At 47.7% G+C, this 27,529-nt stretch overlaps 10 protein-coding genes across 10 annotated transcripts; 7 read left to right on the plus strand and 3 right to left on the minus strand.

Moving 5' to 3' along the window:
* Window positions 1–12: 12 nt before the first annotated feature.
* Window positions 13–405, plus strand: F4813DRAFT_394365 (uncharacterized protein; the record flags this gene model as incomplete). The annotated part of the gene is made up of 2 exons (XM_049247555.1): window positions 13–27; window positions 151–405. Coding segments are annotated over 2 exons (270 nt in total), but the record flags the coding sequence as incomplete, so codon positions are not given.
* Window positions 406–1,285: 880 nt separating this feature from the next.
* Window positions 1,286–4,821, minus strand: F4813DRAFT_383767 (uncharacterized protein; the record flags this gene model as incomplete). The annotated part of the gene is made up of 2 exons (XM_049245983.1): window positions 1,286–4,606; window positions 4,735–4,821. 2 exons carry the CDS (start codon window positions 4,819–4,821, stop codon window positions 1,286–1,288), a joined length of 3,408 nt encoding a protein of 1,135 aa, XP_049094687.1.
* Window positions 4,822–7,008: 2,187 nt separating this feature from the next.
* F4813DRAFT_376887 (uncharacterized protein) lies at window positions 7,009–8,332 on the plus strand. Its single transcript, XM_049245175.1, has 2 exons — window positions 7,009–7,450; window positions 7,539–8,332. The coding sequence occupies exons 1-2, from the start codon at window positions 7,361–7,363 to the stop codon at window positions 7,674–7,676; spliced, it is 228 nt and encodes a 75-aa protein (XP_049094688.1). The 5' UTR covers window positions 7,009–7,360; the 3' UTR covers window positions 7,677–8,332.
* Window positions 8,333–12,732: 4,400 nt separating this feature from the next.
* F4813DRAFT_300537 (ferredoxin reductase-like protein) lies at window positions 12,733–14,436 on the minus strand. Its single transcript, XM_049240756.1, has 3 exons — window positions 14,092–14,436; window positions 13,572–13,953; window positions 12,733–13,511 (listed from the first exon to the last, which is right to left on the minus strand). The coding sequence occupies exons 1-3, from the start codon at window positions 14,134–14,136 to the stop codon at window positions 12,943–12,945; spliced, it is 996 nt and encodes a 331-aa protein (XP_049094689.1). The 5' UTR covers window positions 14,137–14,436; the 3' UTR covers window positions 12,733–12,942.
* Window positions 14,437–14,498: 62 nt separating this feature from the next.
* F4813DRAFT_376899 (carbohydrate-binding module family 32 protein) lies at window positions 14,499–17,300 on the plus strand. Its single transcript, XM_049245176.1, has 2 exons — window positions 14,499–14,700; window positions 14,795–17,300. The coding sequence occupies exon 2, from the start codon at window positions 15,170–15,172 to the stop codon at window positions 16,715–16,717; it is 1,548 nt and encodes a 515-aa protein (XP_049094690.1). The 5' UTR covers window positions 14,499–14,700; window positions 14,795–15,169; the 3' UTR covers window positions 16,718–17,300.
* Window positions 17,301–18,205: 905 nt separating this feature from the next.
* F4813DRAFT_376900 (uncharacterized protein) lies at window positions 18,206–20,279 on the minus strand. The gene has a single exon (XM_049245177.1). The coding sequence runs from the start codon at window positions 20,115–20,117 to the stop codon at window positions 18,723–18,725; it is 1,395 nt and encodes a 464-aa protein (XP_049094691.1). The 5' UTR covers window positions 20,118–20,279; the 3' UTR covers window positions 18,206–18,722.
* Window positions 20,280–20,779: 500 nt separating this feature from the next.
* On the plus strand, window positions 20,780–21,533 carry F4813DRAFT_300732 (uncharacterized protein). Its single transcript, XM_049240759.1, has 2 exons — window positions 20,780–20,919; window positions 20,979–21,533. The coding sequence occupies exons 1-2, from the start codon at window positions 20,875–20,877 to the stop codon at window positions 21,294–21,296; spliced, it is 363 nt and encodes a 120-aa protein (XP_049094692.1). The 5' UTR covers window positions 20,780–20,874; the 3' UTR covers window positions 21,297–21,533.
* Window positions 21,504–22,887, plus strand: F4813DRAFT_300727 (uncharacterized protein). The gene is made up of 2 exons (XM_049240758.1): window positions 21,504–21,582; window positions 21,639–22,887. The coding sequence occupies exon 2, from the start codon at window positions 21,827–21,829 to the stop codon at window positions 22,496–22,498; it is 672 nt and encodes a 223-aa protein (XP_049094693.1). The 5' UTR covers window positions 21,504–21,582; window positions 21,639–21,826; the 3' UTR covers window positions 22,499–22,887.
* F4813DRAFT_394371 (uncharacterized protein) lies at window positions 21,555–21,787 on the plus strand (the record flags this gene model as incomplete). The annotated part of the gene is made up of 2 exons (XM_049247556.1): window positions 21,555–21,582; window positions 21,639–21,787. The coding sequence occupies 2 exons, from the start codon at window positions 21,555–21,557 to the stop codon at window positions 21,785–21,787; spliced, it is 177 nt and encodes a 58-aa protein (XP_049094694.1).
* Window positions 22,888–23,969: 1,082 nt separating the features above from the next.
* F4813DRAFT_383770 (cysteinyl-tRNA synthetase) lies at window positions 23,970–26,746 on the plus strand (the record flags this gene model as incomplete). Its single annotated transcript, XM_049245984.1, has 7 exons — window positions 23,970–24,149; window positions 24,666–25,537; window positions 25,591–25,814; window positions 25,890–26,158; window positions 26,222–26,275; window positions 26,360–26,653; window positions 26,693–26,746. 7 exons carry the CDS (start codon window positions 23,970–23,972, stop codon window positions 26,744–26,746), a joined length of 1,947 nt encoding a protein of 648 aa, XP_049094695.1.
* Window positions 26,747–27,529: the final 783 nt, after the last annotated feature.

A 27,529-nucleotide genomic window follows, 5' to 3' on the forward strand; every position in this document is an offset into this window, starting at 1 on the left:
CTGGGTCCAGTCCTACTCTCATACGCGGTCGAACGCCCCCCCCCCCCCCCCCCCTTTTTTTTTTTTTTTTTTTTTCCCTTTCCCCCTTTCCCCCTTATTCCCCCTACCACCCTCACCACCCAACCCACCAATACTAACCCCCCAAAACAGCTAGCACAAATCTTCTCCTCAGTCCTCGGCCGCAAGATCACCTACGTGGACCTCACCGAGCCCGAGCTGGTCGAGCGCTGGGCCGGCGTCGGCCTGCCGGCCGCGTACGCAGCGGTCCTAGCGTCCATGGACGCGGCGGTGCGGCGCGGGTCCGAGGAGCTCGCCAGCGACGCCGTGCGCGCCACCACCGGCCGCGACCCCCGCGCGTTTAGGGATTTCGTCGAGGCGAACAAGGCGACCTGGGCGCAGAGCTAGAAGTTGGCGGGGTTGGTGCTGGGGATGACTTGGTTAAGAGACTCGGGCTTCACCCTGCAGTTATGTTACCTAACACAGTTCGTGTATCACGGCTATCAACACCCGGTACGAATGGTAAAACTTGGTGTTGTATTTTGTGTTTTGGCGTGGTGTACGGCGGTAAGAGGGAAGGGAGATGAGACCAGAGATTTATTTGGTGTACGAGGGTATGGATTTGGTGCGTTTAGTTAGCCAGAGACGTAGAGTAACCATGGTCCGAAGCTTTTGTCAACCCTCGGCGAAGCTTGACGTAGAAGCTAAAAACACTTGACTCTCTCTTAGCCAAGCTTATATATATAATTTGATCAGCATCATGTTGACTCCTGCCATACAGAAGATCTCAAAGCTCTATCATTTCACATTCTTAGGCCCGGGGTACATATGTCACGACACTGGTATCGTATATTACGTGCTCCTATAGTGTTTATATTCATGCCCTCATCGGCTCAATGCTTTTTTTCGTGTGCTCATCTAGTGTACAGATTTTTAGAATGACACGTATCGCGAGCTTAGGTTGGCCTTGCTCTTGCCCCCGGCGCGAAGCACAGGACGATATCATTCGGTTTTACAACCAGAAAAATTAAACCTCCTAAAACTTTTTCAGCTATCTTACTCCATAGCTGATTATTACAATGCAACATAAGATAGAGTCTTTAAGACGAGCTTGATGCTTCAGCTAAAGAAATATGCAAAGCAGACATATGCTAACTTGGTGGCCAGTTACAAAGAAAACCGGAAAGAGAATTTAGTTGCCTGACATTTTCAAGGAGCGACTTGGACTTGTACTCGGCACATCCTTAAGACCCTTGTGCAAGTCTAATGAGACGTCCCATCACCCTTCTTATTTTCCGTGAAGCTTTTCCTTAAGATAGACAACTGCAGCGTAGCCGGAACAGCACTGGGTACTCATGCCATGCCCGCACCACGGGCACTTGACCATCGTGGTGATGGTAGCCGAAACGCCAAGCAATTTGTCCTCGACAATAGAGTCGGGCTTAGCCATGCATTCGTACACCCGCGAGGGCATATCGTGGAAGAACTTGCAACTACAGCATTCAACCAACATTTTAGCGAGAGGCTCCGATCGGTTATCCGGAGTTCCGACGCTCTTGATACTAATGGACGAGTTTTTATGCGTATAGTGCGGTCGCAACGCCCTAGAAGTAGAGGTGGGCGGAACCGGCGCGGCTTTTCGGGCTTCTTGAAGGTAAGCGGCACCAGGAGAGACTATGGTGGCAGGTTCATCATTGTTGGCACTATTTTTGCGAGACGTTCTCAACGCGGACTTTCGAGGACCCCCATCAACTATTTCCGGTGGCGGCGTGCCAGGTAGACTAGCTGATATTGTAGCACCTCTATCTTTCTTCTGCTGTAGGGCCCGGTGCCTTAAATCTGGCAAGAAATTCGTTGAATGGACATCAATAGCAGATTGAGCCCTAGGAGGCAAGGAATGTTGGACCTGGTTCTTATTCATAAATTCATCCTCGTCCAGACTTTCCTTGATGTCCTCCGTAAAAGAGGCTGAGGTAGGGTTTGGCACTAGTTGCGGGCTAGATTTCAGACTGTTCAAATTGGATGCGGCAGCGGTATCATTTTCAAGATCTATCGGCAATGCAGTTCGGCTCCAGCTGTCATCCTGACCGATCGCATCTCTACTAGTGGATCGTGAAGTGTTTTTTGAAGGCAACTCCACAGCTGGGGGTCGGTAGGTCCTTCGTGGAGTCCTGTCTTGAACGTCCGTCCGGGGGGCCGCAGCTTCTTTTTGCGGCCGCGCTCGCGAACTGTCGGGTGTCGGTAACATGACCGGCGACGGAGGAGTATCGTCGCATGTGGAAGATGATGACCTCTCCGAATTGGTCCTACTGGGATCCGTATTTGATTGAGAAGTCGATGTGCTGGATGTTTCTACCCCGGCAAGAATCCTTGCGGCTTTCGGCGATATGCCCAGGCGTTCGAGTGCCGGTACATCGCTATCGGAATAATGAGAAGAAAGAGAAGGCGAGTTTTTGGTTGGCCTTTGTCTTACAATCCTATTAGTGACATTTGAACTTGGCATAGCAGTTTGACTTGGGTATTCGGACGGCGAGGTAACTTCGTTGGCTCTTTTAGCCGGAATTTGCCGTAATATACGATATAAGTTGTCATCTTCCTCGGGTTCCTCATCGATTCGCGGCGATGTGAATTTGCCGTCATTTGGTGATCGTAGCTCCAGAGAGGGAGGAGCATACGACTGATTGACGAAGGAGAAGTAATCAGCGGATCTGTCTGGCCTCTGCGGGTTTCCTGCGGGTATGACTTCCTCTCCTTCGGTCGACTGATTTGATTTTGGTGGCTGCGTGACAGGTATTCGCACTTCTTCGTCCGTCGAATCAGACGTGACAGCTCTCCCGATCATGTTCGGACTGGATGGGAAAGTAACGTGCGTCCTTCCGTCCGTCGGAGGGGAATTACGTCCTTGTCTTCGAGAAACTGGCCTGATCGTTGATGCATGAGTTCCAATAGACCCCCCATCATCTTCTTCATCCCTACTGAGGTCAGGCTCTGCGTGGTTGAGCTTTTCATTTTTGATATAAGTGGGTTCTTGCTGGCTAGAAGGCCTTGGCCCTGGGGTGTGCTCAGACTCTACCCAACTTTCTACTCGCGGCTGCACATATCCATTCATCTGTTGATTGGTGTGGTACTTTGACTCGAGTCTTCGACGAAGTTGCTCAGCTTGTTGAGGAATGTCTTTGTCATTTTCTACATATTCGGCCGGCTGTCTTGGGGCCCGAGGCGCACGCTCGGGTCGAGATCGTCTATCTCTCTCCATAGCTACTTCTCGAGTCGGCACGCGATCCTGTGGCATCTGAATACGACGACCGCGGTATGAATTAGGTTCTGGTGCCTCGTATCCGTTACCAGTGTCTCCTGGATCTTCTATACGAGCTTGAGGCCGAGGACTACGAGCGACGACTTCTACTGTAGGTTGAGTAACGACATGTTTGGGTTTCGGCGGAAACGAAAACTCGGGAAGTTTTTGGGTAGAATCTACAGATTTCGAAGAGCGTTCTCTAGGGCGTTCTGGCTGTTGCACCACGGGGCGTTTCGAAGGTTGGTTGTCCGGCAAGCCGGTAGTAATATCTGCTTCATGAGAGCTGCTCGGACGCTGGAATTTGATGCCTTTGGAAATTTCGGGAGGGCGATAGTAGAGATAGGACGGCCCTTTCAGCTTATTCAAAGTGGATGAGAGTAATGATTGTGAACGACCATGGCTTGAACCGGCCGAATTCCGAGCGTTTGATGGTAATTGGTCCAGAGAAGAAATGGATCGAGTTGAATTCGAGACGGCTGACATGATCGAAGGAGGCTTTCGAAGATTTATCAAGTTAGAGTCTACCGGGGCGGAATTTTGAGGTTTCAACATAGGTGATCCTCCGGAATGATTTTCATCGCTGCTGGTTCTCTGGCCATCGAGGATTTTCTGGACGGCCGCCACATTCCCATGTTGTAATCTGAACCCAGATAAGAAGCCTTTGCTCTTCGGCTTGCTGTCAAGTTTCTGGTTGGTCATCTCGTCTGGTGGCGTTGGAATGGGAGTATCTAGTTTAGCAGCGTTAGATTTAAGAAAGCGGTCTAACTCAGGGGCTGATTGTGAACGGTCCGTCGTTATCAATGATTCAACCCCTTGAAAATTAGGTGGCGGAACCTTGCTCAGCTTGTTCCCCTTTTTCCTCAAAGTGTTTGCGGATTTTTCCTCACCCTTTTTTCCCGCGTCTGCGTCCGCGTCCGCGTCCTGCTTCTTAGGCTTCTTCTTTTTCTTACGTCCGTACTGTTCCCAGCTAGGTGATTGGCATATGGAAGACTGGCCAGAAGAATCGCCGTCATCCTCTACCTCGGGACCCGAGAATGTTACCGTTTTAGTGCGTTCCTCCTTTCTTGGTTGCAGGTCTCCGGGAGGTCCATTCGTTGCCACGGCAGGGTCCTCAGCCGAAGGAGGTATAGATATTGAAAGCGAAGGAAGAGCAGAGCTCCGCCGCACGGCTTTCATTATCTGGATTTGGTGCGAAAGCGGAGGATGTCCGCTTACACGCCGAGCCTTAAACGGTTTATCTGGCTGGGCGGAGGGTGAACTTGTACTTGGCGATATGATCGTCGCGGGGGTATGACCTTGGATACGTTGCATCTATAAGATGTGAGTAGACGGCGTATTAATGGTGCATCGGATAGCGGAGGGGTTAGGACGGAGAAAGGGGAAATTGGGTGTCTAAAAAGGGTCCAAAAGGAGGGTTGCATGCCGGGAAATTAACATACCTTGTACCTTTTCTCCAGATCCAGCATTTTTAAGAAGCTGTCAGACCTCGAAGGTAGGCCTGGGTCCGACTTCTGTACTTTGGTCATATTGAGGCTTACGCGTCAAGCGGTGCGTAGCAAGGCAACGGTGATGATTGCTCCAGGCTAGAAGTAACCCGGCTGCCAGGTATGTCAGGTATTCTAGGTATCGATCGGGAGAAGTTGAAAATGCGCGCTGGGATAAAGGGCCGGATCACCGCTGGTCGAGATGAAGCACGTTTGGTAAGAAAATATGCCAACTGGATAGTTGCTATTTCTGGTCCGGTACTCTGATCATAGAAGGACCGGAAATCGGCAGTGAGCTTGTGTGTAAGCAGGGGGAAAAAAAAGAAGAATATATCCTGCTGGTCTGGACTTTTCAGATGCGTACGTCCGTATAGCCGGGTTTATACTTGGGTCCCGGAACTTTCTCAACTTGTAGTAGCTACATTAGCTGGATCGGATTTGCTCGCTTACTCGTCTGGTTTTGCTTACCAGGGAAGGCTAGGAGCGCGGCAAGAAAGCGGCTGGGACGAAGCAAGTAAGGAGAGACATGTAGTAGGCGGGCTTAGATATCACGAACATAGAGCTTGGTGGTTTGATGAGCTAACGAACGAGGCGCACTTCTCTCAAGCGTCGTGGGGCCAGCGGACAGGTTAGATCAGATTCAGATCGAATTAGCTGCCAAGGTAGATACAAGGCTTGTCGCGTATGTGTTGAACATTAGATAGGCGCTCTCAACATTGTCTGAAAACGAATGGCAGGACTAAAGGTCCAGTCGGATTGGTCCAAAAATTAATTATTAGAAAACGAGAAGAAACAGGCGACAAAAAAAAAGTAACGAGAATGAGAAGGTGTGTGTTTGTGTTCTATGTATCCTGTGTGATTTCCATTCACCTCCAGGGAAGAAACATTGTATGCAAGTTATGTAGTTACCAATCGAAGACAAGAAAAGGAACAGGGAACATCGTGGACCTATGATTTACACGAGATAGGGAAACAAAAACGGTCTGTCGGGGCTTGATAAGTCAACCAAGCAGTCTAGGTAATCAGTAGGTACATATTAAGCTTTAAGCTTTAATCGACCCTTCCCTACGCTGATGAACTGCGACGATTGGATTTCAAGAGCCTAAGTGGACTGCAGTTGATGCCAAAAACAGAAAACAGTCGGTACTGGTACGGCCCGGGTACAGGGATTGCACTGCCCTATCGTCCGCCGTCGTCCGTTACATACCTAGAAGCTGATCTCCTTACATGTACATATGTTGCGTATGTACTTAGTGTTAGGTACCTCGGTAAGTCCCAATATAATATTGGAATTACACCATATGTTGTTTTACTACCCACAAGCTACCAAACGTCAGGTTGATATTCGACTGCATTACGCCAACACAAATTTACCGAGGGGAGTTAGGTAAAAACAGAAAATACCAGCTACGTCAGAGGGTAAGTGCAATAATAACTATTGACATGAGCCAACATATGTTGAACATTGAAATTACATGAGTGCAAGTACCTGTCCCTCGTTCGGTCAGCTGCATCTTTACGATCTCCACTACCACCATACATATAGGAGAGGATAGTCCGCAAGCTATTGGCGTGCATGTAGGCCGAGATGCAGTGTGCCTTGTCAGAAAATAACCAAGTACCTAACTTCGGCAAGTTGCTTGACGTTTCTAAATTTATGACATATACCTATCCCTTAATTGTATACATCAATAAATATATGTATGTCATCATCGTATTAGTTGATGTATTACATGTAGTTGATGCTTCAAGAGCGCTTGAGTTCCAAGTACCTAGGTACATGTTCATTTCTTGCTGACATAGCATTGGAGCATGTAGCTGTCCGATGTGCTTACCTCTTTCTATGTACATGATGTATTGTCGGATGACAACTGTACGAGTTATGAGGTATGAGGTATGAGGTATGAGGTAGCTACTTCCATCTATGTATACTACCTGCTTTCCTAGCGCGAGTTTACCATTACAGTCTTCCGTCGAATTAGGTAGTCGTCTGCCCCGTAGGCATTAGCGCCACTATGTAGTTTACTATCCGGTTGGTTATGTCAGATTATCCACTTGACCAAAAGGTAACTTGTAATGTCATAAAATGTCATTACTTATTATATGCGACAGGTTACAAGACGGCTGCTTCCAGATTCAATATTATAAGTGGCGATGTACAATGTATACTATCCGCCGTCTCTAAATAATAGGTACCTATGTACCGAACAATACGAGCTCGGACGAAAACATTTTTTTAAGCTGTCATAGCTCGTGTTCCTCACAACTAAACATCTTGGAAGCCTTGCACGGTCCTCTTAGACCTTCTTTATAAAACGTCTAGCACTTCGAAATCATTTTATTATCGAGCCTCGGAACCTAGCTACTCGTGTTAGACCACTTAATTAAACATCTTGGTAACACATTCGTTCTTAGCTGGCAAGAAGGCGAGGTTAGTTTACTACCTGCACATCTAGAAAAACATCACTGCCGCTGAATCTTTGCGTTCAGCCTGGACTTCAGAGGAGGGGCATATTTACTACTATACACTGATCGACGAGTCTTTTCTACTCTTAGTAAGAACGGTATAATTCACCCGGAAATGCCAAGACAGCCTCTTCCCAATTCTGGCGCGCATCGAAGAAGAAAAAGGCTTATTATTCTCACGATGGGAATCCATCTCGTCAGAATGGTATTTTAACCGAAATAGCCGTCTAGAGCCCCCATGCGATGTCGATTCGCCAGAGGTACGCTTGATTCTGATTTCACCTTCTACATAGCTGCTGCCCTCCAACTCCACATTTCGCCACGCCTGTCAGCTTTCCTTACATGGGTTTGTACGCAATGCAACCACGAAATGGGAACAGTCCGGGTTATCGAATCTGGGTACGACCAGAAGTCGACAACGAGATCCGTGAGCTATTAGCTTCTCCCTAGTCGACGACGCGCAAGCCAGCCCACAGTAGCTACTACTCTATGTACTAAACAAGTACAATAAGCTCAAAAGTCCAGATGGGCCAATTGTAGCCAATTGTAGTGTAAGCAAATTCCATCAGATGATTCCGTTCTAGACTGGCAAACGGGTAGTGTTTCGCGAGTATTCGGCCCCCCTTCAGAGCTATGACATTGCATTACATCTCATTATCCCTTTCGAGAAACGGATCGGGCGAGATCTGACGACATCTCAAGGATCGAGAACGTGTGGTTCGCTACGTTAGGTACTTATGGACAGATCCGCAGCCTATTATTGTATCCAGCTCTTGATGGCAAGCGAGCTTGCCGGGCAACTGGAGGAATTCCACAAGATCCTGTAATCCTGCACCTGAATTAGGTTGCATTTTAAGGCGTTAAAAATCTCCCTTAGATGGTGAGAGCCTCAGCTCGAGTTGCTTCTTGTAGGGTCTTGGCCTCTTGCGCCACGACCGGCACCCCTGTTCGCATTGGGGCGAGAACAGCTATTTGACGCTATTGCTGCACGCTTCATGTATGTATGATGCTCCATGTATATGTGCCTTTTCGTTGGAACGTCATGTAACAGTCACATAGTACGACATGTTGGCACACAGATTTCTCACTAGTTTCCCTCTTACCAGCCGTTAATATCAATCGTGGTCCTCATTTCGAAGCTAACTTTATTGAAGATGCAGACTCTTACCGAGCAGTATCTCCGATGTATACGGCAGGGCTACTTTGTCTTCTATGTAAGCACCGGGAGCAATAAATCGCGAGACCTACTATTTTTCTTAGGTACCTAAACTTCCTGGCTCAACCGAATCGGGTATTGCCGGTTTTCGTCTGGACTGAGATGCACCCAAACCTCGCTCCCAAGCGGGAAGTTCATCAGACCTATTAGCGGCCTGCCTTTTATATCAGCAGCAACTGGTTCTTTAGGTTTTCGTCGAAACTAATTCACTGTACGGATCCGCAACTCGTTTGGTATCCTAAGATGAGAAGCCATCCACTTGCTATCGGGCTGATGCTCGTGTCGCAGTTCGCCTTCAATAAGAACTTTTGTCTTCGGGGTTTCTTCGTCGGCCCAGGCACTTCTAACATTGAAATCAGGAAGTAGAACTCGGCTCAAGAATGCTAAGGAAGAGTTTACGGTTAAGTTCACTGCCCTTTTAGAATTTGCAATTGCTTTCATAAAAAAAGACATCCAATGAGGATATAATATGGCGAAATCTATTTGAGAAAGGTGAGTGGATCCTTTGATGATGAGCATCCAGCAGAGAGCCCCCCAAATTTTAGCTTCTTCTTCAATATCCTATATTCTCTTAATGTTTTCAGGCCAGTGAATAATTCCTCGGACTTGATGGCTAGGAGAGACTTGCGCAGGGGTTGGCGAGTAACTTCTCCTGCTTTTGGTGTGGCCTGTCCCCATGCATCAAGGAGGATACTTTGACTAATATAGGGGAAACGGTCATTCTGGCGAACGATTTCGGCTGTCGTCGCTCCACCGAAAGAGTGACCTATTGCCGTGACGTTCCACAGGAGAAGTTTACCATCCCAATCAAACCAATCAATACCTTCTAGCCCTTTAGAGCTCGACCTAGCATTGCCTTTCTTTCTCAAATTATTATTATGACCAAGTCTCCTTGACCATTATTGAGGAGCTTGAGGACATAGTACGCCTCTCCAATCTCAGACATGCGCATTTCGATTTCGGCGTGCCTAAGTTTAGTATCCATATCTTGGGCATTATGAGGTGACGTATCCAGACTGTACCATAACACGTTCGAGATCCCCCTAATGAAAATAACGGTGAAGTTGGGCTTGTCTCCACTTCCCGTCAATGTGTCTTAGCTGTAGGCACCAAATGATGAGCAAGATGCAGCACCGGCGCAGTCTCCGGCACGGTCTCCGGCAAGCTTTGTATTCCGGAAAGCGGGTAACTTAGTGAACATAGTCGTAGCCGCAATATAAGCTGTAACAGGCAAATGTGGCACACTGAAGAACTTCACGTACCCTTTACTCGTTAAAGCGCGCGGCCTCGGCAGCCACGTGGCTTTGGACGGTCTATCCCCTCTGCTCTGCACATAGGACGAAGGGTCACATGGGTAATATATTGAGAAGAGGACCGCATCCATCTGCAGCGCATGCGCATAGTTGTGTTTGATACGTGAGAACGTGCGCGGCTCGCGTACCGGCACTTCTATTCCCATTATCCGTACGCTGTACGGGCCGGCATAATGGGGCAGAGAATAAAACAAGTGATCTCGGAAAGCATTCCGAGGGCTTTCCCCCGGCCGTTGTCGTTGGCTATTTTGGTGTTTTCCATTTTTATGTGTAAGTGAACCTAGATGAATGCTATATTGGTAGCGAAGCACTTATTACGACGCGTCGACATGCGTGTTGAAATAGACCAAAAGATCTTTATATTAATTTCGAATTTCAATAAATTGCAGTGGAATAACAACTTATCAATCTACGAATCGAATTATACAATGACCATGTACGGACTTTCCGGCCACTAAACTTCGCCTAGACGGGATTGACGTCATAGACAGTTACATAGGGCTCAGGGGGGCCAGCCAAGTATATACTTTACAAGAAAACTAAGGAAATCGCGTTTCATCTCGTGACTTTTGATTCGAGGAAACCGCAAACGCGTTGCGATTTGATGCTTTTCTCGTTTCTAAAACATGTAACTTCCGGCTCATTACTTACCTCTTAACAATCGAGTTTCTCCAACTGACTTGTTGGCTTTGGCCTCTAAGCAATTTCTCGTTTCTTCCACATAAACTTATGTATGGCTGGCCTATGACATGTAGTCAATCGGATGAACGTAGCCGGTACAACATTTGTTCCTGCGTCCAAGTCTCAAGTGCCTGGCTAATCAACGTTATTTATGCGAGCTCGTGGGAATTTGAGTTTACGACGTCGTGCTCGGAACCCGAGTATGTGGTTCATTGAGTCAGTATTACGTTCGCTTAGCAACGGCGCTGCGATCAGATGGACCTTGATGTACTACCCCTATCTACTTACCTCGTATGGTATAACAACATGAAGCCATTTAATTAACTGGGTATGCTAGATTGTCCGTCTTGCTTGAACAAGAAACAAACTGATGGATATTTTTGATTTCAAGCGAAGGCACTGCTACTACCTGTGGCCGTGGAGGATGACTAGAGGATTTCCTTGAAGGGGAAAATAATGCTATTAACCTCATCATCGAATTAGCACCTCATGCTAGAGCCCCCATAGGTACGCAAGGAGGGGAGTTACATTTCCAGTCTTCCGGGGCGCATCTCGCTAAACGCCGAATCTAATCCCGCGGCTGGTTAAATTCGCCTCGATGCTACCCTCACTCCCACATTCCTTTTCGTTTCCCCAGATCCACCTGGGTTAAAGGACTGGCTGGTAGCTACCCAAGTCTGCGAGCCTGGTCGAAAGACCCCGGATCTATCTGATCGAGGAACCCACCCTCTCTCGACTTTAACCCGGCACATACCATACCATCTGCCCCTTCAGCGCGGAGAATTAAACCAGTCATTTCGTCAATCGGCAGGCGTATGTCGCCAATCATCGTGTAGACAATTGCAGACCAATGGGAACTCCTTCGCCGTCCAGCTGCCCCCCTTTTGCCCTTTCGCACGTGGATTTCGCAGCGAATCGCCCGATGCCAAGAGCAGAGGATGCAGCATGGTTTTATATAGCGAGGCAGCCACACGTGTATGTATGTATGGAATCGCGGCCCAGCTCCAGCTATTTATCTTGTCGGCCACATATCGGTGTGTTCAAGGCGAGTTTAGCCGGCATGGGAGAAGAAGTTGCTGCCACAACTACTATGTGTAGGGAGGAGGGAAAGGGGATTTCTGACTCGGAATCCTCTCTCCCTAGGGCATTGATTAGCAAGCAGCCAGACAGCCTTGTTTCACGGCATATAGCATATATTATCGTCCCTGCGCGGGAGACGCCCGATTCCCCCGAAGCTGAAAACCGACATCTAACGATGGGGGCCGCGCTACTAAGCCTACCCAAGTTCTAGAAGTCTAATTTCCACCTACTACTGTCGCAGTCAAGTCCGCCGGAAACGCAGGGAAAGCACCCATGGCAAGAAAGCAAGCTACCATGGTTCGCGTAAGAATAACGCATTGGCCCGCCTGGTTCCTGGACCGGGCGGCTGTTGCCGCCTTGCATCGTGGTTTGGCATGACCCTTTTAGACCCCATCTGTCTGCTGGTCTACTCTGCTTTTACATACATATGTCGGCCGTGGCATACCCGTGTTCAGTTCCATCGAGTACGTAAAACAAAATGCTTCCTGAGCAGATACTCACATCGCGGACTCCACCCGCGGCTCAGGAACGAAATTGCGCTTACGCGTGTTGTCGAAGCTTGATTATCGGACGCCACGAGCCAAGTCTAGAAGCGCCTCTTTTCTATGTCGTGATATAACCTAACTTAGTGCTCTTAAGATTTGTCGTCGAAATGTAAATGAGTGAATACGTAAAGTAGGAAGTAAGACCGCCCTGCATGACATGGCATGGATTATTATTATCGGTGTCGTACTCGTTATTCCTATCCAAGTAGTTTTTGAACGGTAATAGAATAGTTTGTACTACTAATATGCACGCAAGTTTACTATCTTTAGAGATTCTGCCCGAGACTGCACATCGTGAGTTGAGAGCTACAAGGGAAAAAAAGAAAGGTCTAGCCGTTGTCAATTTAGATGTAGAGAGAAGTCTTGCCGAGGTAGGCGATAGTAACGATACCGTATTGTCGAAGCTCCGGAGACAAGACGACGACGACGACGCTACGTTATAATTATCCTTAATGAAAGTCACCGAGAAGGCTGCATCTGTCGTTCGGGGTTTGATCGATCGATGTCCAGCTCAGCAAATAGTATTGTAAGAAAACGGGGCGTGCCGGATATCCGGCCAACTCGCACGACAACACAGAAACTTTGGACACATCGCTAATTGCGCAATCAGCAAACCAAATGTCGCATGGGTTTGTTCTTTTTGAGATACTCCCTATGTGAGGTTAAGCTACAGAATACAGGCGGATGGGTTGAAAGAGGGCCAAATCCATCATCTCCGCAAGAGTTGTTCCTCACAAAATAGAAACAAGAAGAACCACGCGAACACGCCGACGCCGACGCCTTCGCTCTCACGCTAACACCAGGCTAGTTCAGTTCTATACTATAGCTTTCAATGCGTCCGCTGCCCAAAAACTTAACCGACTTAGAACTTGTAAACCTGGTCCTTGGAGTAACCCAGCTCCTTGAGGATACCGGACAGCTCGCCCTGATCTGACGGGCTGATCTTCATACCGGAGATAGCCTTATACAGACCTGGAGGACCGCATACGAACACCTTGATGTTCTCGCTCTTGGGCTCAGGTAGGACAGTCTTCAGGAGGTCCTTGGTGATGAATCCCTTAGCGCCAGCCCATACTTTAGGGGGGTTGTCTAGGACGTAGAAGGCGCGGAAGCGGTTAGGATACGTGTTCTCGAGCTCGGCGAACTCCTTCTTGAGCAAGATGTCGTCCTCGGAGACGTTGCCGAAGATGAGCGTGACCTTGGTCTTGTCGTCGGGGTTCTTGAAGATGGCGCGGGCTAACTGATACATAGGCGTGATGCCCGTGCCACCGGCGACTAGCGCGATGTGATCGTGCTTGTTCGGGGTCCACGGGTACTTGGGCAGCGGGCCCTTGAAGTCCAAGCGCTGTCCGGGCACCATGTCGTGCATGTGCGTTGACATAGGACCATTTGGGTACTTCTTCACGATCAACTCGATGTAGCCCTTGTCATCTGTGCGCCTCGCGTATCAGTTAAAGCTATTTTCATCTCATCGGTGTAGAAGGGACTTGCCCTCATCGCTCGTAGGCGTGTATGGCCGCACGACAGGCTTCTGGCCCTCGTTCTGGTATTTGGTAAGCAGGGCGCTGGCTACAACCATGCCCGAGACCTGGTCATCTTCGGGCAGCTTGAAGATGAACTTCTTGGTGTTGTGGTTGATGATCTGGACGTCCTTCAGTAGCAGGGAGATAAAGCCCTGGTCACCACCAAGAAAGGCCTTTTTGGGTGGGCCGCTCGCGATATCCTTAGCCTTGGCCGCGGCCGAACCGGCGCTTTGCCCCGAGTAGTACCAGTAGCCGGCACCTGCGACACCAGCAGCGCCTAATGTGTAGAGAAGGGTGTTAGAAGAGCCGCTCTTGGCGGGCTCGGTGGCGTATGTGCGCGAGAGGAGATTCTAGAGTACGAAAAGCGCATGTCAGCATGCGACTGGGCGCAATTGAGACTTATTTCGAGCTCTTAAAAGCCAAATAGTTAAACTCGGAACTCCGGATGAAGCTATCGTATGATGACAGTAGATGTTGATTGTACTTACCCGCTTCAGCGGCTGAGCTGCGCGAAAAGCTGATCTGGCGAACATCTTTATGCGATAGGACCTAGGTTAGGAGGGTGGGACGGAGGTGGTGTCTATACAGACCAATTGAGGTTCAAAAAACAGCTTCTAGGTCTGGATGTTTACTGTTTGAAATTTATTGGAGACTAAAGAGGAAAAAGGTACGTCAAGAAAATACTCTATGCCGTATGGAGTTTCCCCGTTAGCCGGCAAGGCGTTAGTTAGTGTTACCTTAGCTAGCAGTCTGGCAGTAAAGGTCGGATGAGCTTGCTAAACCCGATGGCACGATCCTCGGATATGACGTCATCACGTGATATGGTGTAAGCTTCGATGTGAGATCGAGAGCCCCGCTACGATTTTGAGACAGGCTTACAAATTACGTCTTTGTATGGAGGTCTAACAACATGTAACTAGGTTAAACAATTTACATACGTACCTACCTAGGTTAGGTATCTCATATTTTTAGTGGCTAGGCAACATGAGTTATTCGATCTTAATACCGTCGATATCTCACTAAAAGTAAGTTATGGTCCAGATGAATCTCAAGTTTGAGATGAGATCTCATTTGAAGTATAAGTTCATAATCTTTTGGTAAGTACCTAAGGTACCTAGGTTAGGTACCTATGAAGTCGTGGATTATCTTAACAGATTAAAGCTAATATTCTCCTATTTACCTATTCAATAGTTCCAAAATGAAATACATACGGAATAGTTGCTTAGGTAATCATATATAACAACTCTATGACAAGGTCTGTGATAAGGTCAAGCTACCGTCAAAAAGACTCAACTTCTAGGCAACTTCCTAAAATGGAATACGGCAAATCTCAAGCCAGCTTCCACCAGTCACAGTCCCTGTCAGTTACAGCGTCGAAGAATCCCCGCCCGATACGGTAAAGAGAATACGAGGAAATGATGCCCGTCTACTACGTCGGTGAATTACTAGGGTCTACGTTATTCAATGTAGACTTAAGCAGGTTCAATTCCTTCCCGCCAAGATCATAATTCTATCGCATGCATTGAGCTGCATTGAGCTGCATTGTGCTACTCTACTACGATCGCAATGTTAGAAAGATCGCGGCCTGCGAATGGCCACCGATGGATGCTACTGTTTACCAGTGCTGTGAGTTGGTTAATGAACGTAGTGTACGGCCAAACTCCACCCGCCGCATATTTACAGACACCATCCAACCAGCAGCTTGAATGGCATCGGCTTGAATACTACGCATTCGTCCACTTCGGACCCAATACGTTTACAGACGAGGAATGGGGACGAAGTCAGAGCACTCCTGATGTCTTCAACCCGACAGCTCTGGACACGGATCAGTGGGCCAAGTCCTTTGCGGACGCCGGTATGGCGGGAATGATCCTAACAGCAAAACACCATGATGGCATGGCGTTATGGGATACAAATACGACAACATATAAGATCGGCAACGGACAATGGGCAAAAGATCGCGTTGAGAAAGGTCTTAACGCGGACGTCGTGCAGTTAGCAGCTGCCTCTGCGAATAAATACGGTATTAAGTTCGGTATTTATCTGTCACCGTGGGACATACACCGTGATCCGGCCATGCCGAAGCCCAACCTAAATGGTACCTTGTATGACGAGCCGCAGATCTTCGGCGATGATACCCCTGGCGATTATAATGAGCTTTATTCTCAGCAACTAACGGAATTGGTCACGATGCGGCTGAGTGACGGCTCGCCTATTCAGGTATCAGAGTTATGGCTCGATGGGAACAGTGGCTCCGACACTGTGCAAACGTTCAACTGGACAGGTTTCCGCAACATAATTCGCGAGCATCAGCCAGGCGCAATAATGTGGGGTCACCAGGGCGTGGACGCTCGATGGGTTGGTAATGAGGATGGAGTGACGGTAGAGACGAATTGGCACACGATTAGTAGAACTCAGGATGAACCGCACTATTCAGGCGACGAGCTACAAACTGGTGTGCGAGATGGTACCTATTGGACCCCAGCAGAAGCAGACGCCCGCATACGAGACGGCTGGTTCTACCATTCTAATGAGACACCAAAGACAGCCGATGCCCTGATGAGCATGTACCTGCAGTCGGTAGCTCGAAGTGTAAACCTCCTGCTTGATGTCCCACCCGATACGACGGGACAGCTTCCCAAGGGTGACGTAGATATACTACTGCAATTCAAAGCCCAGCGTGACGCATTTCTCAACCGCGAGCTGCTTACGCCGGGGCTTGCGGTAAACGCAAGCAGCATCCGCGATGGTAACGCTATACTCTACGGACCAGCCAACGTGCTCGACGGCAACGACGATACGTATTGGGCACTTAACGACGAAGAGGAAACGGGATGGCTGGAAGTCGATTTAGGTGGGACCTACGCTGTAGACGCTTTCATTACACAGGAGCATATTGCCCTGGGCCAGAGGATCGGTGGGTATACGATCGAGGCTGTTGTAAACGGAACTTATGAGACTCTTGTGACGGGCACGTCGCTGGGATATAAGCGTATCGATAGGTTGGACGCAGCTGTTGAGACGAGCAAGATACGTCTTAATGTCACACAGGCAAATGCTACGCCGTTGGTTAATAGCTTCCAGGTGCTTGGTACGCAAAAGGGCTCTTCATAATCATCACAAATGATTGGATATAGCTACCAAAGCGCCCGATCACCTATTGAATCCCTTAATCCTACTTAGAGTTCTTATGAATCAAGATTTACACGGTCCGAAAACATGTAAGATTCATTTTTCATGAGCTGAGTGATCAGTCAAGAATGAACATTTATCTCCATCATAAGATATCCAGAGGATTTCAAGTTGGGGACATAGTAAGACTACATAATCAACGATCGCTACGAATGCTGATACTCGAATAGTGTGTGTAGCATTTAGACCTTACATGATATGATACGTGGAGTCTTTGAAACAATATAGGTAACCATAGAGGATTTTACTGCTGGAGGACTATTTTATGCGTCGACGTTAGGTATTCGATGGTGATCAGTGATTTAACGTAGTATCTAAGGACCGTGTAACACGACAATGGAGCCCTGCTGAGGAGTAAGTGCTCTCGCATCTGATAAACACGCAATTCTCTCTAAAATTAAACTATGCTTTGGGTTTTTGATCATGATCGTGGAACCCCTAAGACACCCTTAGAGTTGGCTGGTAGTTGTGAGTTAGCTTAGTTACCTACCTATATAAAGCAAGAGTTTCGTCCATAAAAAAGCCATTAAAAAGCCATATGTGCCATCGAAGATAACATTCCAACGCTCAAAAACTCTTAAACTCCTCATAAAAATAATTGTCCAATATGAAGCGAGCTATTATTACTATCTTGTTCGCAGCCCTTGCTGCAGCCGCGCCGCTGGCTTCTCGTAAGCATATATGCATATTCTCTGCATAACTAACTTTATTTATGGTAGCTTACACATGGCGTGAATCTGTATAGAGCAGCTAGGGTCACTGGACGCAGTCCAGCGTCGACAGCATTTGTCAACTGAGTTCAACAGCGACGACGTAGTTGCCAGAGAAGATATAAACACCGAGTTCGACCCCGATCTTCCGTAAAAGTCCAAACGTAGTGGAGAACTCGAATCCGACACCAAGTTTTCTCGCTAAGCTAAGGGGCTTCAACTCGTGGATGAGCTCAATACGGACTTATACTTGGCGGGGTTGTGTCTTTGGAAGAACGCGTTGCGATACATTGGAGTCTGATGAGTGTTGGTAGTAGTATCGGGTCTTCATTATGGGTGGATGATACAATACGACCGAGTCCTGTTTGTGTAGAGCACCAGGTGTGCTTCTAATATAGCAAGATTATCTCATCTGTGAATAGCGGTATCCCTCATAAGCACACGTAGCTGGTCTATTGAAAGCTTCTGAGAGAAATGTATTATCCCGTTTTTGATTTTGGCCCCCTTTATGGTTTAAACGTCTCATACTGACGGACTATCGCTGCGTCTCCCAACTCTGTCGCTGAAGACTAAATGACTATCAAATATGACTTAATTGCTGTGGTATCAAGAGTCACTGAAGAGTGGGGGTATCGTGTAAGTGATGTAGTAGTATACTGTATAGCTAGCAGAGTCAATTCTAGCTAGGTACCTATATGATGAGTGTATAAATACGGTGACATAGCTAGCCCTGCGTTCATCCCTAACACCATTTCGTCAAGTGGACATGTTTAGAAATACATTGCCATTAAAACACTAATCCCGAGCTTGAGACTAAGACTATGCGAGCATGGGGTATGTAATTCATGCTACAAGTCAAGTAACGCCAGGATGAAAAGTATTGACGGAAAAGCTGGATTTATCTTTCGCTATCCTATTCCAGTTTGCGGCCGGAAAGTCGACGGGGCGGTCGTGTGGCCACATACCTCTCAAGCTATCAATTTCGAATAATCACAGTCACGGCAGCCGATCAAGGCTAGGAGAACAAACCAAAGTTCCGCCCCAAAGTTGGGGAGGGGTTAGGTAGCAAGGAAAGCGACAAATGGTACTTCCAACTGGATCTTGTTCCAGGCCACTGGGAGCCTTCGTTCATATAAGGCTGCACAAAGACAGAAACACGAAATATTTAATATCTCGCTATCTCACTTCTAAGGCCCAGATTATGTAGATTGCTTCTCTTACATAGCGTCAGGCCGTTCCAGATATTGCCGCACTTCCAGAAAACCGAGCTGGGTCATAACGACCGATGCTCTCACGATGTCTTTAGTCCAAATGCCTACGCCGTCGACAACGGTAGGCAATGGTCTGAATATAACACGCCCCAACTGAGGTGCGGCCTTGTTTTTTGGCAAGTCGATGTCACGGTAAATGTCAAGGTACTCGATCAGGTAAGAGTCGCAGACTGGAATGGCGTACTCATACGCCTGAAGCCCGTCTCCCAACGTCCCCCAGGCGTGCACATCTAGCCTGATCCAGGTAAGTCGGGATATAGCGCAATGGAGCTTCCACGTCAGATCTTCCCACCTGAGCAGGTAGTCGCAGAAGTCACGCACCTTGACAAGGCTTTCCGGGCTCTGCGCTAGTGATGCTCTGGGATGTATCATTGCGAGAAATTCCTGGCTTGATGGATATAGCCCTTCGAAGATATGAATAGGGTTAGCAGTAGAAGCCAACTTTTCGTGCCTTAAGGCATGGCATATAGTTATGGCGTTGTATCGCACTAGTTTGAGAGTTTCTGACCGGCTTAAATATAGGCTGTCGGATAGTGGTAGCTGGAGCTGTTCGGATTCTACGGCCTTGAAATCGCCGATCTCGACAAGTGAGATGATGAGCATGTCAATGAAGTCGCAATCCCCGTAGGCTCCTGGCGGCGTGAGACAGTTGGGGTATAAAGCGAGGCAATACTTGACAAGGATATCAAGTTTCTCGGGAGTGCGAAACTCGAGCGTTTCTAACGTCCTGTAAAGAATTTGCACGTGGGTGGACTCGTAGGCGGCCCCGCGTTCGTAGGACGACAAGCCTTGGGTTCCGCCCTTGGCCCAGTTCTCTTCGAGATAGCTCCAGGCGTCGTGTATGTTTTTGAAAGGAATCTGGCCTTGCTGCGACTTCTTGTCGAGATTTATCTGGATTTGCCTCAATACCTGCTCGCCAGCGATGATAATACCGTTCGAGATGTCGAGCAAGCGCTCATCATCCTCGTCGGTGTGTAGGGGGCCGTTCTTAGGCTTGTAGATAGGTTCGTGGTGTATTTTTGCCCAGGCATGCATTAGAAGCGACATGAGCTGTATCTCCGCGACCCTATCTTTGACCGCCGGCTCTGTGACATCTCTGTCCTTTAGTTTGAGCCGGTAGTGACGAGCAAAATATCCCGAGAACCAGCTTCTTCGTCCCATAATTTCATTTTGCCCAGAGATGCCCTCGTCCAGAGTCGGGCAATGAAATGCGCCGTAGTTTCTATCTGGCCAGTCTTGTGGAGGCTTGACTTCCACGAATCTTTCTTGGATCACCCTCTCGACTTTTTCAAAGTCGTTAGGATAGTATAAGGCTACCTTGAGCCCGGAAAGGTCGTGCATCTCAGTAATGATTTCCTCTACTGTCTCATATTTTCGTCATCTGTCGTATTGACGCCTGATGGCTGACCGTCTAGCGGAGCCTGCGGACTTGGCCTCCCCCCCCGGCAGAACCCTCGTTGCCCCTATCGTAAATTTCATACTTAACCCCGACTTTTTTTTTTAGCTTGTCCTCAAGGACGTGCCTGATACGATCACCTAGCTTTCCATAGGCCAGATATCCTTCGTTCTCATAGTACTTTGCGAACTCTTCGACAACACGGTCATCTGACAAAATAGCGGCCCGTACAAAAATATCACTATTAGATGCAGGCGTTGTGATATCTGGCCCGCCTACTTCGGGGCTAGGCACATTCAACCCAGTTCTAAGAGCAGAGGTGTTTGCTGGCTGATCGTTATTCATTCTAGTACGCTAATCAGAGGTGAAATATTTGAGATATATGAAATGTAAAGTTCCTCATACAACATTTAGGATTTCGCTCTTGAACCGTAATAAATTAGGCGTCTTTTGTATGAAAGGTGCCTTCTTTCTTACATTGTTGGAAGATATAATACACTTTCTATTATTTTGAAAAAGGCAGGCGGCGTTCCTAGGCAGAAAAGACGGCGGACGAGGTCGCATTCAATACTACCAAGATATGGCTTCTGCCTCACGGGGCGTAAAAGGGGCACTTTCGTTCCTTATAAACAGGGCGTAATATATACAAGCCATAAGCGCTATGATTGTGCTATAACACAAGCTGGCCTGGCCTAGCTCCTTATGACACCCAATTGCCTTAATTATTTATACTACCTACTTGGGTCGGTAAGAAGCCAATATCTGTGCGGTTATACACCAGTTTCTTGAGGCTAATAGAAATGGAGGACAACAGGCAGAAAACATACAAAGACTTTATCGAATTTCGCCAGCGAGACAATCCATGTGTTGGAGCGCTCTCGGCGTTTCTTGAGTCTTATCGCCTTCCGACGGAAACATGCCGAATGTACTCTCTTGACTGCACTTTCATAGGGGGAAAAGATCATCTCTCTCCTTATCAAGAACTTCAGTACTACGAAATCCCGTCTGCTCTTGCGCCCCCGCCCACTCGTCGTGGTCGTATCGTGATCGTCGAGGACTTGCATCCATCCGTTCTCGAACTTCTTGGGACTACGTTGGATATAGACCCTATATTCTTTGCTTAGTATATTCTGACGAGCTACAACGATATCGAGCTATCGCCGGCACTTCCTTCCATAGCGTTGACCCCATCTCACATATTATCCCAGACAGATTCATTTCACATACACTATCAACAGATTGTAGATCTTACCTGCAATGGCCCACTTCAAAGCGCCCCTTGGGTTCTCAAGACATCTGGCAATGTGTCTCGCTCTGTTAGACGCTTATTGGAGCTACGTGGAAAGCAGCTAGCAATTGTACGTGGTTGTTGTTCGGTCTTAATGAAGCGCTTCGACAAATCGTGGATTGGTACGTGGCATGGACGCAGAGGCAGAGTAGTTCTGATTGAAGCTTACGTGCTCTAGGTCTTGTTCTCGTTGATTCGACTAGTTCGGAGATAATCGGGAACCCAGATTCTCAGTTTCGGCTCCGTCGAGAGCCTCTGCATAACAGTGGTTTCGAAGACTTCCACGCACCTCAGTCATTCTCTACTTTCCAACAAGCCGGCACGTAGCTAAAAAATCGTAGCAGAGATTCTTTGTCCAAAACTATCATGGAATGCTTCTTAGAGAATATATCATCTTTCCAACTAGCCTGTCCTACCCTCCTTAGCCTGGCATATTGTCCTTTAAGGATGACTATAGGCGAGTGGATGCTATATAGCCAGGTTCTCGGTCGATTCATGAAACGCTACGAATACTCATTTAGGAACAATGAATTACAGCTTGACCAGGACGAAATGATGGACTTGCACAAATGGCGACATCGAATAATGCAGTCACGGTTCAAGCTCGAATTGACGAGAAACTTTGTTTCGTATCACTCCGGCGTGGAAACCAAAAGAGAAGCCTGGACTTTCGTCTTGACGGACCTAGACCACCTGTCGAGAAAGATCGAGCAATACGGTCTTTGTCTCGAACAGATGATCCCAGTGGCAGCATCCATGACCCAGCTCCTAGATTCCCGCCGCTCGCTTATGGAATCAGTCGGCGTGAAGCGTCTGACCTATGTAGCTCTCGTTTTCGTCCCGTTATCTTCGGTAGCCGCCATTTTCAGTATGCCTGGCGACTTCGCTCCCGGTCAATCGCAATTTTGGGTGTACTTTGCAGTCGCCGTACCGCTCTGTATCTGTATTTTCGCCTGCATATTGGTAATAGAGAGTTTACGAAGCTGGGAGGCTTTACTGGACAGGAAGAAGGAATGGAATCGCCTGAAATTTTCATGAGTTTTATAAAGGTTATTATGTCGTCTTAGTTATAGGCAACCATCCCCAACTAAATTCTGTTACAGGCTGATATCTGTATGTGGGTTTTTGTATTTGGACCTATTGATTCTTGTCATCGCTTGTTAGATATAAGCGAGACAAAATGGAATATCAAATATGAAAAGAGCATAAGGGAAAGGTTTAAGAGGTTCTAAGCTGTCACGAACAAGATCTGAGCCTTCCCTGAAGTCCATATCACGCAGGAAGCAAATTATTGTTTTTTGTCAGCGTTTCAGTCATTACTCTTACGATAAGGGGTTTCCTAAAACCACTCTTTTTTTTCTTTCGATACTTTAGTTAATAATTAAAGTATTATTTGTATGGTCAAACTGCACAAATATGTTTCAAACTCACAGGATCTAGCTTCCATGTTAGTTTATAATAGAGACGAAGTTGAAATTATAGCCCCTGACACTCTAGAGGAGACCTTGCTCGTCTAGTCAGCGTGTCGTGGGATCGTAGGTATGTCGGGCTTCCCCGCAATTTTGGCTTCACTGCCGAGATAATCTAAAAATATATAAAGTGAATACACCCCAGGAAAATGAGATATTAGCCGGGAATGACCTTATAGGTTGGGAAAAAGAATAGTGTTAGCTATATGGAGGCAAGATCCGATACTGTTCGTAGAGGACAGCGGTCAAATAAGCATGACTACCTACCTAAGTATACACCAGATTAATATCACTCTACTTGCCTTGATAGATTAATATTAGCATGAACTGGGGTCCGGAGTATATAGGTAGCCATATGCTATCCATGGTTGTCGATTCTCTTTGCAACCTTTCTGGTTTTGTCTTTCAGTAACAAAAGTAGTAAAGATGCAGCTCCTCACAACCCTCTTGCTTGCCGCAACGGCGGTGCAGGCCCATTGTAAGTTAGACCTCATCCCTTATCTATCTACAACTCCGCCTAACTGTTTCAGACACATTCCCACGACTTGTAGTCAATGGCAAGTCCGAGGAGGCGGACTGGTCTGCCACGCGCAAGACCAAGAATGCCGATAGCAAGACGGGTGTCCTAAGCGCAACGAGCCCGGATATCCGCTGCTACTCCTCACAGAACGCGGCCAACATCATGACTGTGCCTGCTGGATCAACCATCCACTACATTTCGACACAGCAGGTGAACCACCCTGGACCTACCCAGTATTACCTAGCCAAAGTTCCCAGTGGTAAGAGTGCCTCGAACTGGGATGGTTCTGGCAGCGTCTGGTTCAAGATTCATACGACGAAGCCGACGATGGACAACAACAAGCAGCTCACCTGGCCTGCGCAGAGTAAGTTTCGATTTTTTTAGATTGAATATAACGATTAGAGTAAAATAAACTAACCGATTATTAGATGAGTACGTATTGACCAATGCAACCATACCTGCTGCTACACCCGACGGGGAATATCTGCTTCGCGTAGAGCAGATTGCATTGCACCAGGCCATGCAGGCGAACGGCGCCCAGTTCTATCTCGCATGCACTCAGATCAAGATCACTGGAGGTGGAAAAGGTACACCCGGCCCTCTTGTTGCTCTGCCAGGAGCCTACAAGACCAACGACCCTGGCATCCTAGTCAACTTGGGCACTATCCAGCCAGACTCTTATATCCCTCCGGGCCCTGCTGTATGGAGTGGTTAAGCATACGTACACCGTCAATAATAAACCATGCCTCTGCTTTTCAGTTGAACTCGGGCTAGTAAAAGCTGCATAAAAGCTGTAATAAGTTATTTCGGCGTGATTGGTGATCAATTAAATCAATTAACCTAGTGTAAAGGGGGAGAATGTCGTGCAACCAACCAACCAACCTTAGGTAGGTAACCTTAAATATTCCATAGGTACCTCTTACTCCACTTTCAATTGGTAGAAATCCTATGTTAGGTACCTACCTACCTATATATGCGTTTAAGCATCGCACCTTCCAACACCTTCCAACAGCCCATTACTGCCCTTTTAATATTAATATTGCTCTTAATAATATTATAAATTTAAAGCATACCTACCTACCAACCTATGTAGGTACATAGATGGTAAATGGCAATGACTCAAGTCAGTCCTGCCTCAATTTGGAACGCGATCAGGAATATTAATACTATAATACTATAATACTATAATACTATAATACTACACTACATTGGCAAGAATCTTCCGTCTCTGCCCTCGGATACCAGCCCAGAGACTTTTCCCCAGGCAGTGGACAAGGCATATAATGAAAATACCGAGCCTCCACCTCTGGCCGACGCCGTAACAGCAAAACAGGGCCAAGCTGATACTGTCGCCGATTTACTGTTGAAAGCACACATCGGAACGGCACGGTCGGCTGTCGAGGCCCTGCAAGCCCCAGGAAAGCTGCCTGAATTTTTCGCCAAGACGGACGATATTTTGCTCCCATATCTTGATGCCTTGCATGGTGCGGAGATGGACCCCAATAACCATAAGATATACCTGGAGCTGACCCAGAAATTCGAACGCCGCTTCGTCGAGGATATGAATGCGCTTAATGTACTGGCTCCCGACCAATTAACTCGTGTGACCGAGTATGTCCGGCCGATTGTTCGCTTCGTTGAGAAGATAGTGGCGAACGGTTTCGGTTACGCCACCCCCGACGGCTCCGTATATTTCGATATCGACTCGTTTGAGAAGGCTGGGCATAGCTACTCCCGGCTGGAACCGTGGAACAAGAACGACCGTACCCTCCAAGCCGACGGTGAAGGTTCACTGTCCAAGGGAAAGTCAATGAAGCGGAGCGAGAATCATTTTGCGCTGTGGAAAGCGAGCAAGCCAGGCGAGCCAGCATGGCCGAGTCCATGGGGTCATGGGCGGCCAGGGTGGTATATTGAATGCTCTGCGATGGCCTCTGAAGTCATCGGGAAGACGATAGATATCTATTCCGGGGGCGTTGATCTTCGTTTCCCTCATCATGATAACGAACTCGCACAATCAGAAGCTTACTGGTCGACTACGGGCTGCCCAGTACAGTGGACGAATCACTTTATTCATATGGGGCAACTAAGGTAAAAGGTTTCCAATACCGATTTCGTCGTACAAAGGCGTTAACAGATCGTAGGATTCGAGGTTTGAAGATGAGCAAGAGCCTCAAAAACTATACGACCATCAGAACTGTTCTCTCCGAAAAGGAGTGGAGTGCACGTTCTCTCCGAATTTGCTTCCTCCTTATGCCGTGGCAGGATGGCATCGAGGTAACAGACGAGCTTATGAAGGCCGTAGTTGGCTGGGAAGGCAAGCTCAATAACTTCTTTCTAAACAGCTTGGACCTCTGGAAACATTCTAGTCCTAAGGCTACAACAACGCAAGAGCTTGGCATCGCAGATCGGTAATTGTTAAGCGCCCTTGATAAGGCGAAAGCCGATGTCGATACAGCTCTTTGCGATTCCTTCAACACCTCAGCTGTCATGAGAATCCTCTCTGATCTTGTTACCGAGTCTAACTCGGCAGAGGCACTTTCAGATCAGACAGTCATCTTGCTTGCTCGGTGGATAACACGTATTGTCACCATTTTTGGTCTGGATCCCGAGGGAGATCTCAGCAACCCGGACCGTATTGGATGGTCGGGCCTCGATATTCCCGCGCCAGCAAAGCCCTATGTCTACCCTGCATCTCAATTGCGCGACAAAGTTCGAACCTTGGCCTGATCCGGCTCGGTTGATCATACAGCTATAGCGAGGCTCGCTGACGAGATTACGATCACGGCGTCAACACCAATGGTCGAGTCTTCCGAACCATACGATCAAGTGCTGCAGCAGTTCCGCACCAATATCAAGGGCCTCGCGGCCCAGCAAGCGCCGGCAAAAGACCTGCTAGCCTTATGAGACCAGCTCCGTGATGTACACCTCTGGAACCTAGGCATCTATCTCGAGGACCACGACAACCCCCGGCCTGCTTTGGTTCGACCACTCGATAAGTTGGTCATGGAGGCGCGTGCGGAGCGGGAATCTGCTGGCACTGCGAAGGCGAAGGCTAAGCTGGAACAGCAGGCCAAGGAGGCTGAAAGGGAGAAAGAGCTGAGCGAGCGCGCCAAGGTTGACCCCCTTCTGATGTTCAGGACCTCGGACGAGTACTTAGAATGGGACGAAAGCGGCATCCCGACCGTGGACGCAGCAGGGAGTGTGGTGTCCAAGAATAGGCGCAAGAAACTGGTCAAAGAGTAGGAGAAGCAGAAGAAGATGCACGAGGAATGGCTGGCGACGCAGCAGGCAGCATAGAAAAGAGGACTCGGAAATGTCAATATCTACTTTTCATCGTTTCTCTATGGCTTACTTTTCCGCCTTTCCAACAGCTTCCCGAAACTCGCCATTAGCCTAACCTCTAGCGACAACGCTCCAGTATCGTCCCCCAAGCTGGATACCTACCTACCTAACATATTAATAATATGATTGGTTAAAAATAGATGTGGCTAGAGGGTATATACCTACAACAAAACAAACTGGAAGATTTCAGATCGATCTGTAACCCTCGTAAACTCGGGCTATTGTGACGCGCAGGGGTGAGCTCATGTTTTAATTTCGTCGTACCGACGGAACACCGTTTCTGGTATCACTAAGCTGAATCCTTCAGCCGCCAAGATAAATGGCCAGAACCAATGTATCAGATTAGTCAGCCATGTCAGGTGACCTGAAAATCCATAGTCTCATGTAAAATAGCGGTGTAATATGCGTTCCCACGATTTTACCTCAATCAATCAGATCATTAGGAATATTATCAATTAAACCTCATATATCGCCTATTCAATACGTTTTAATTATGTATATAACAATTAAGAATCTCATACGTTCGATTCCGATTTAACGCTAGGAAAACCGTGCCAGATTTTAATCCCTACCAATTGGTACACCACCCGAAAGACCTTGCGTTTAAGTCAAATAATAAGTATTAAAAGATTTTAAGCATAAAAATACCAGTCTTCGCCGCTTTATCGAAACCTGGAGGGGTGTGTCGCATATAATAAGTAATGACATTTTATGACATTACAAGTTACCTTTTGGTCA

The sequence above is a fragment of the Daldinia decipiens genome (assembly GCF_022478715.1).
Source record: "Daldinia decipiens strain CBS 113046 unplaced genomic scaffold F4813scaffold_60, whole genome shotgun sequence".
Classification (NCBI taxonomy): Eukaryota; Fungi; Ascomycota; class Sordariomycetes; order Xylariales; family Hypoxylaceae; genus Daldinia; species Daldinia decipiens.

Coding starts and splice junctions, on each gene's coding strand:
- F4813DRAFT_376887 (XM_049245175.1), top strand. CDS start 7,361: ATGCCAAGACAGCCTCTTCCCAATTCTGGCGCGCATCGAAGAAGAAAA. Junction 7,451..7,538: donor GAATCCATCTCGTCAGAATG/GTATTTTAACCG, acceptor CCTTCTACATAG/CTGCTGCCCTCCAACTCCAC.
- F4813DRAFT_300537 (XM_049240756.1), bottom strand. CDS start 14,136: ATGTTCGCCAGATCAGCTTTTCGCGCAGCTCAGCCGCTGAAGCGG. Junction 13,954..14,091: donor CAGCTCAGCCGCTGAAGCGG/GTAAGTACAATC, acceptor TTCGTACTCTAG/AATCTCCTCTCGCGCACATA. Junction 13,512..13,571: donor CACGCCTACGAGCGATGAGG/GCAAGTCCCTTC, acceptor CGAGGCGCACAG/ATGACAAGGGCTACATCGAG.
- F4813DRAFT_376899 (XM_049245176.1), top strand. CDS start 15,170: ATGTTAGAAAGATCGCGGCCTGCGAATGGCCACCGATGGATGCTACTG.
- F4813DRAFT_376900 (XM_049245177.1), bottom strand. CDS start 20,117: ATGCACGACCTTTCCGGGCTCAAGGTAGCCTTATACTATCCTAACGAC.
- F4813DRAFT_300732 (XM_049240759.1), top strand. CDS start 20,875: ATGACACCCAATTGCCTTAATTATTTATACTACCTACTTGGGTCG. Junction 20,920..20,978: donor TATACTACCTACTTGGGTCG/GTAAGAAGCCAA, acceptor ATAGAAATGGAG/GACAACAGGCAGAAAACATA.
- F4813DRAFT_300727 (XM_049240758.1), top strand. CDS start 21,827: ATGGAATGCTTCTTAGAGAATATATCATCTTTCCAACTAGCCTGTCCT.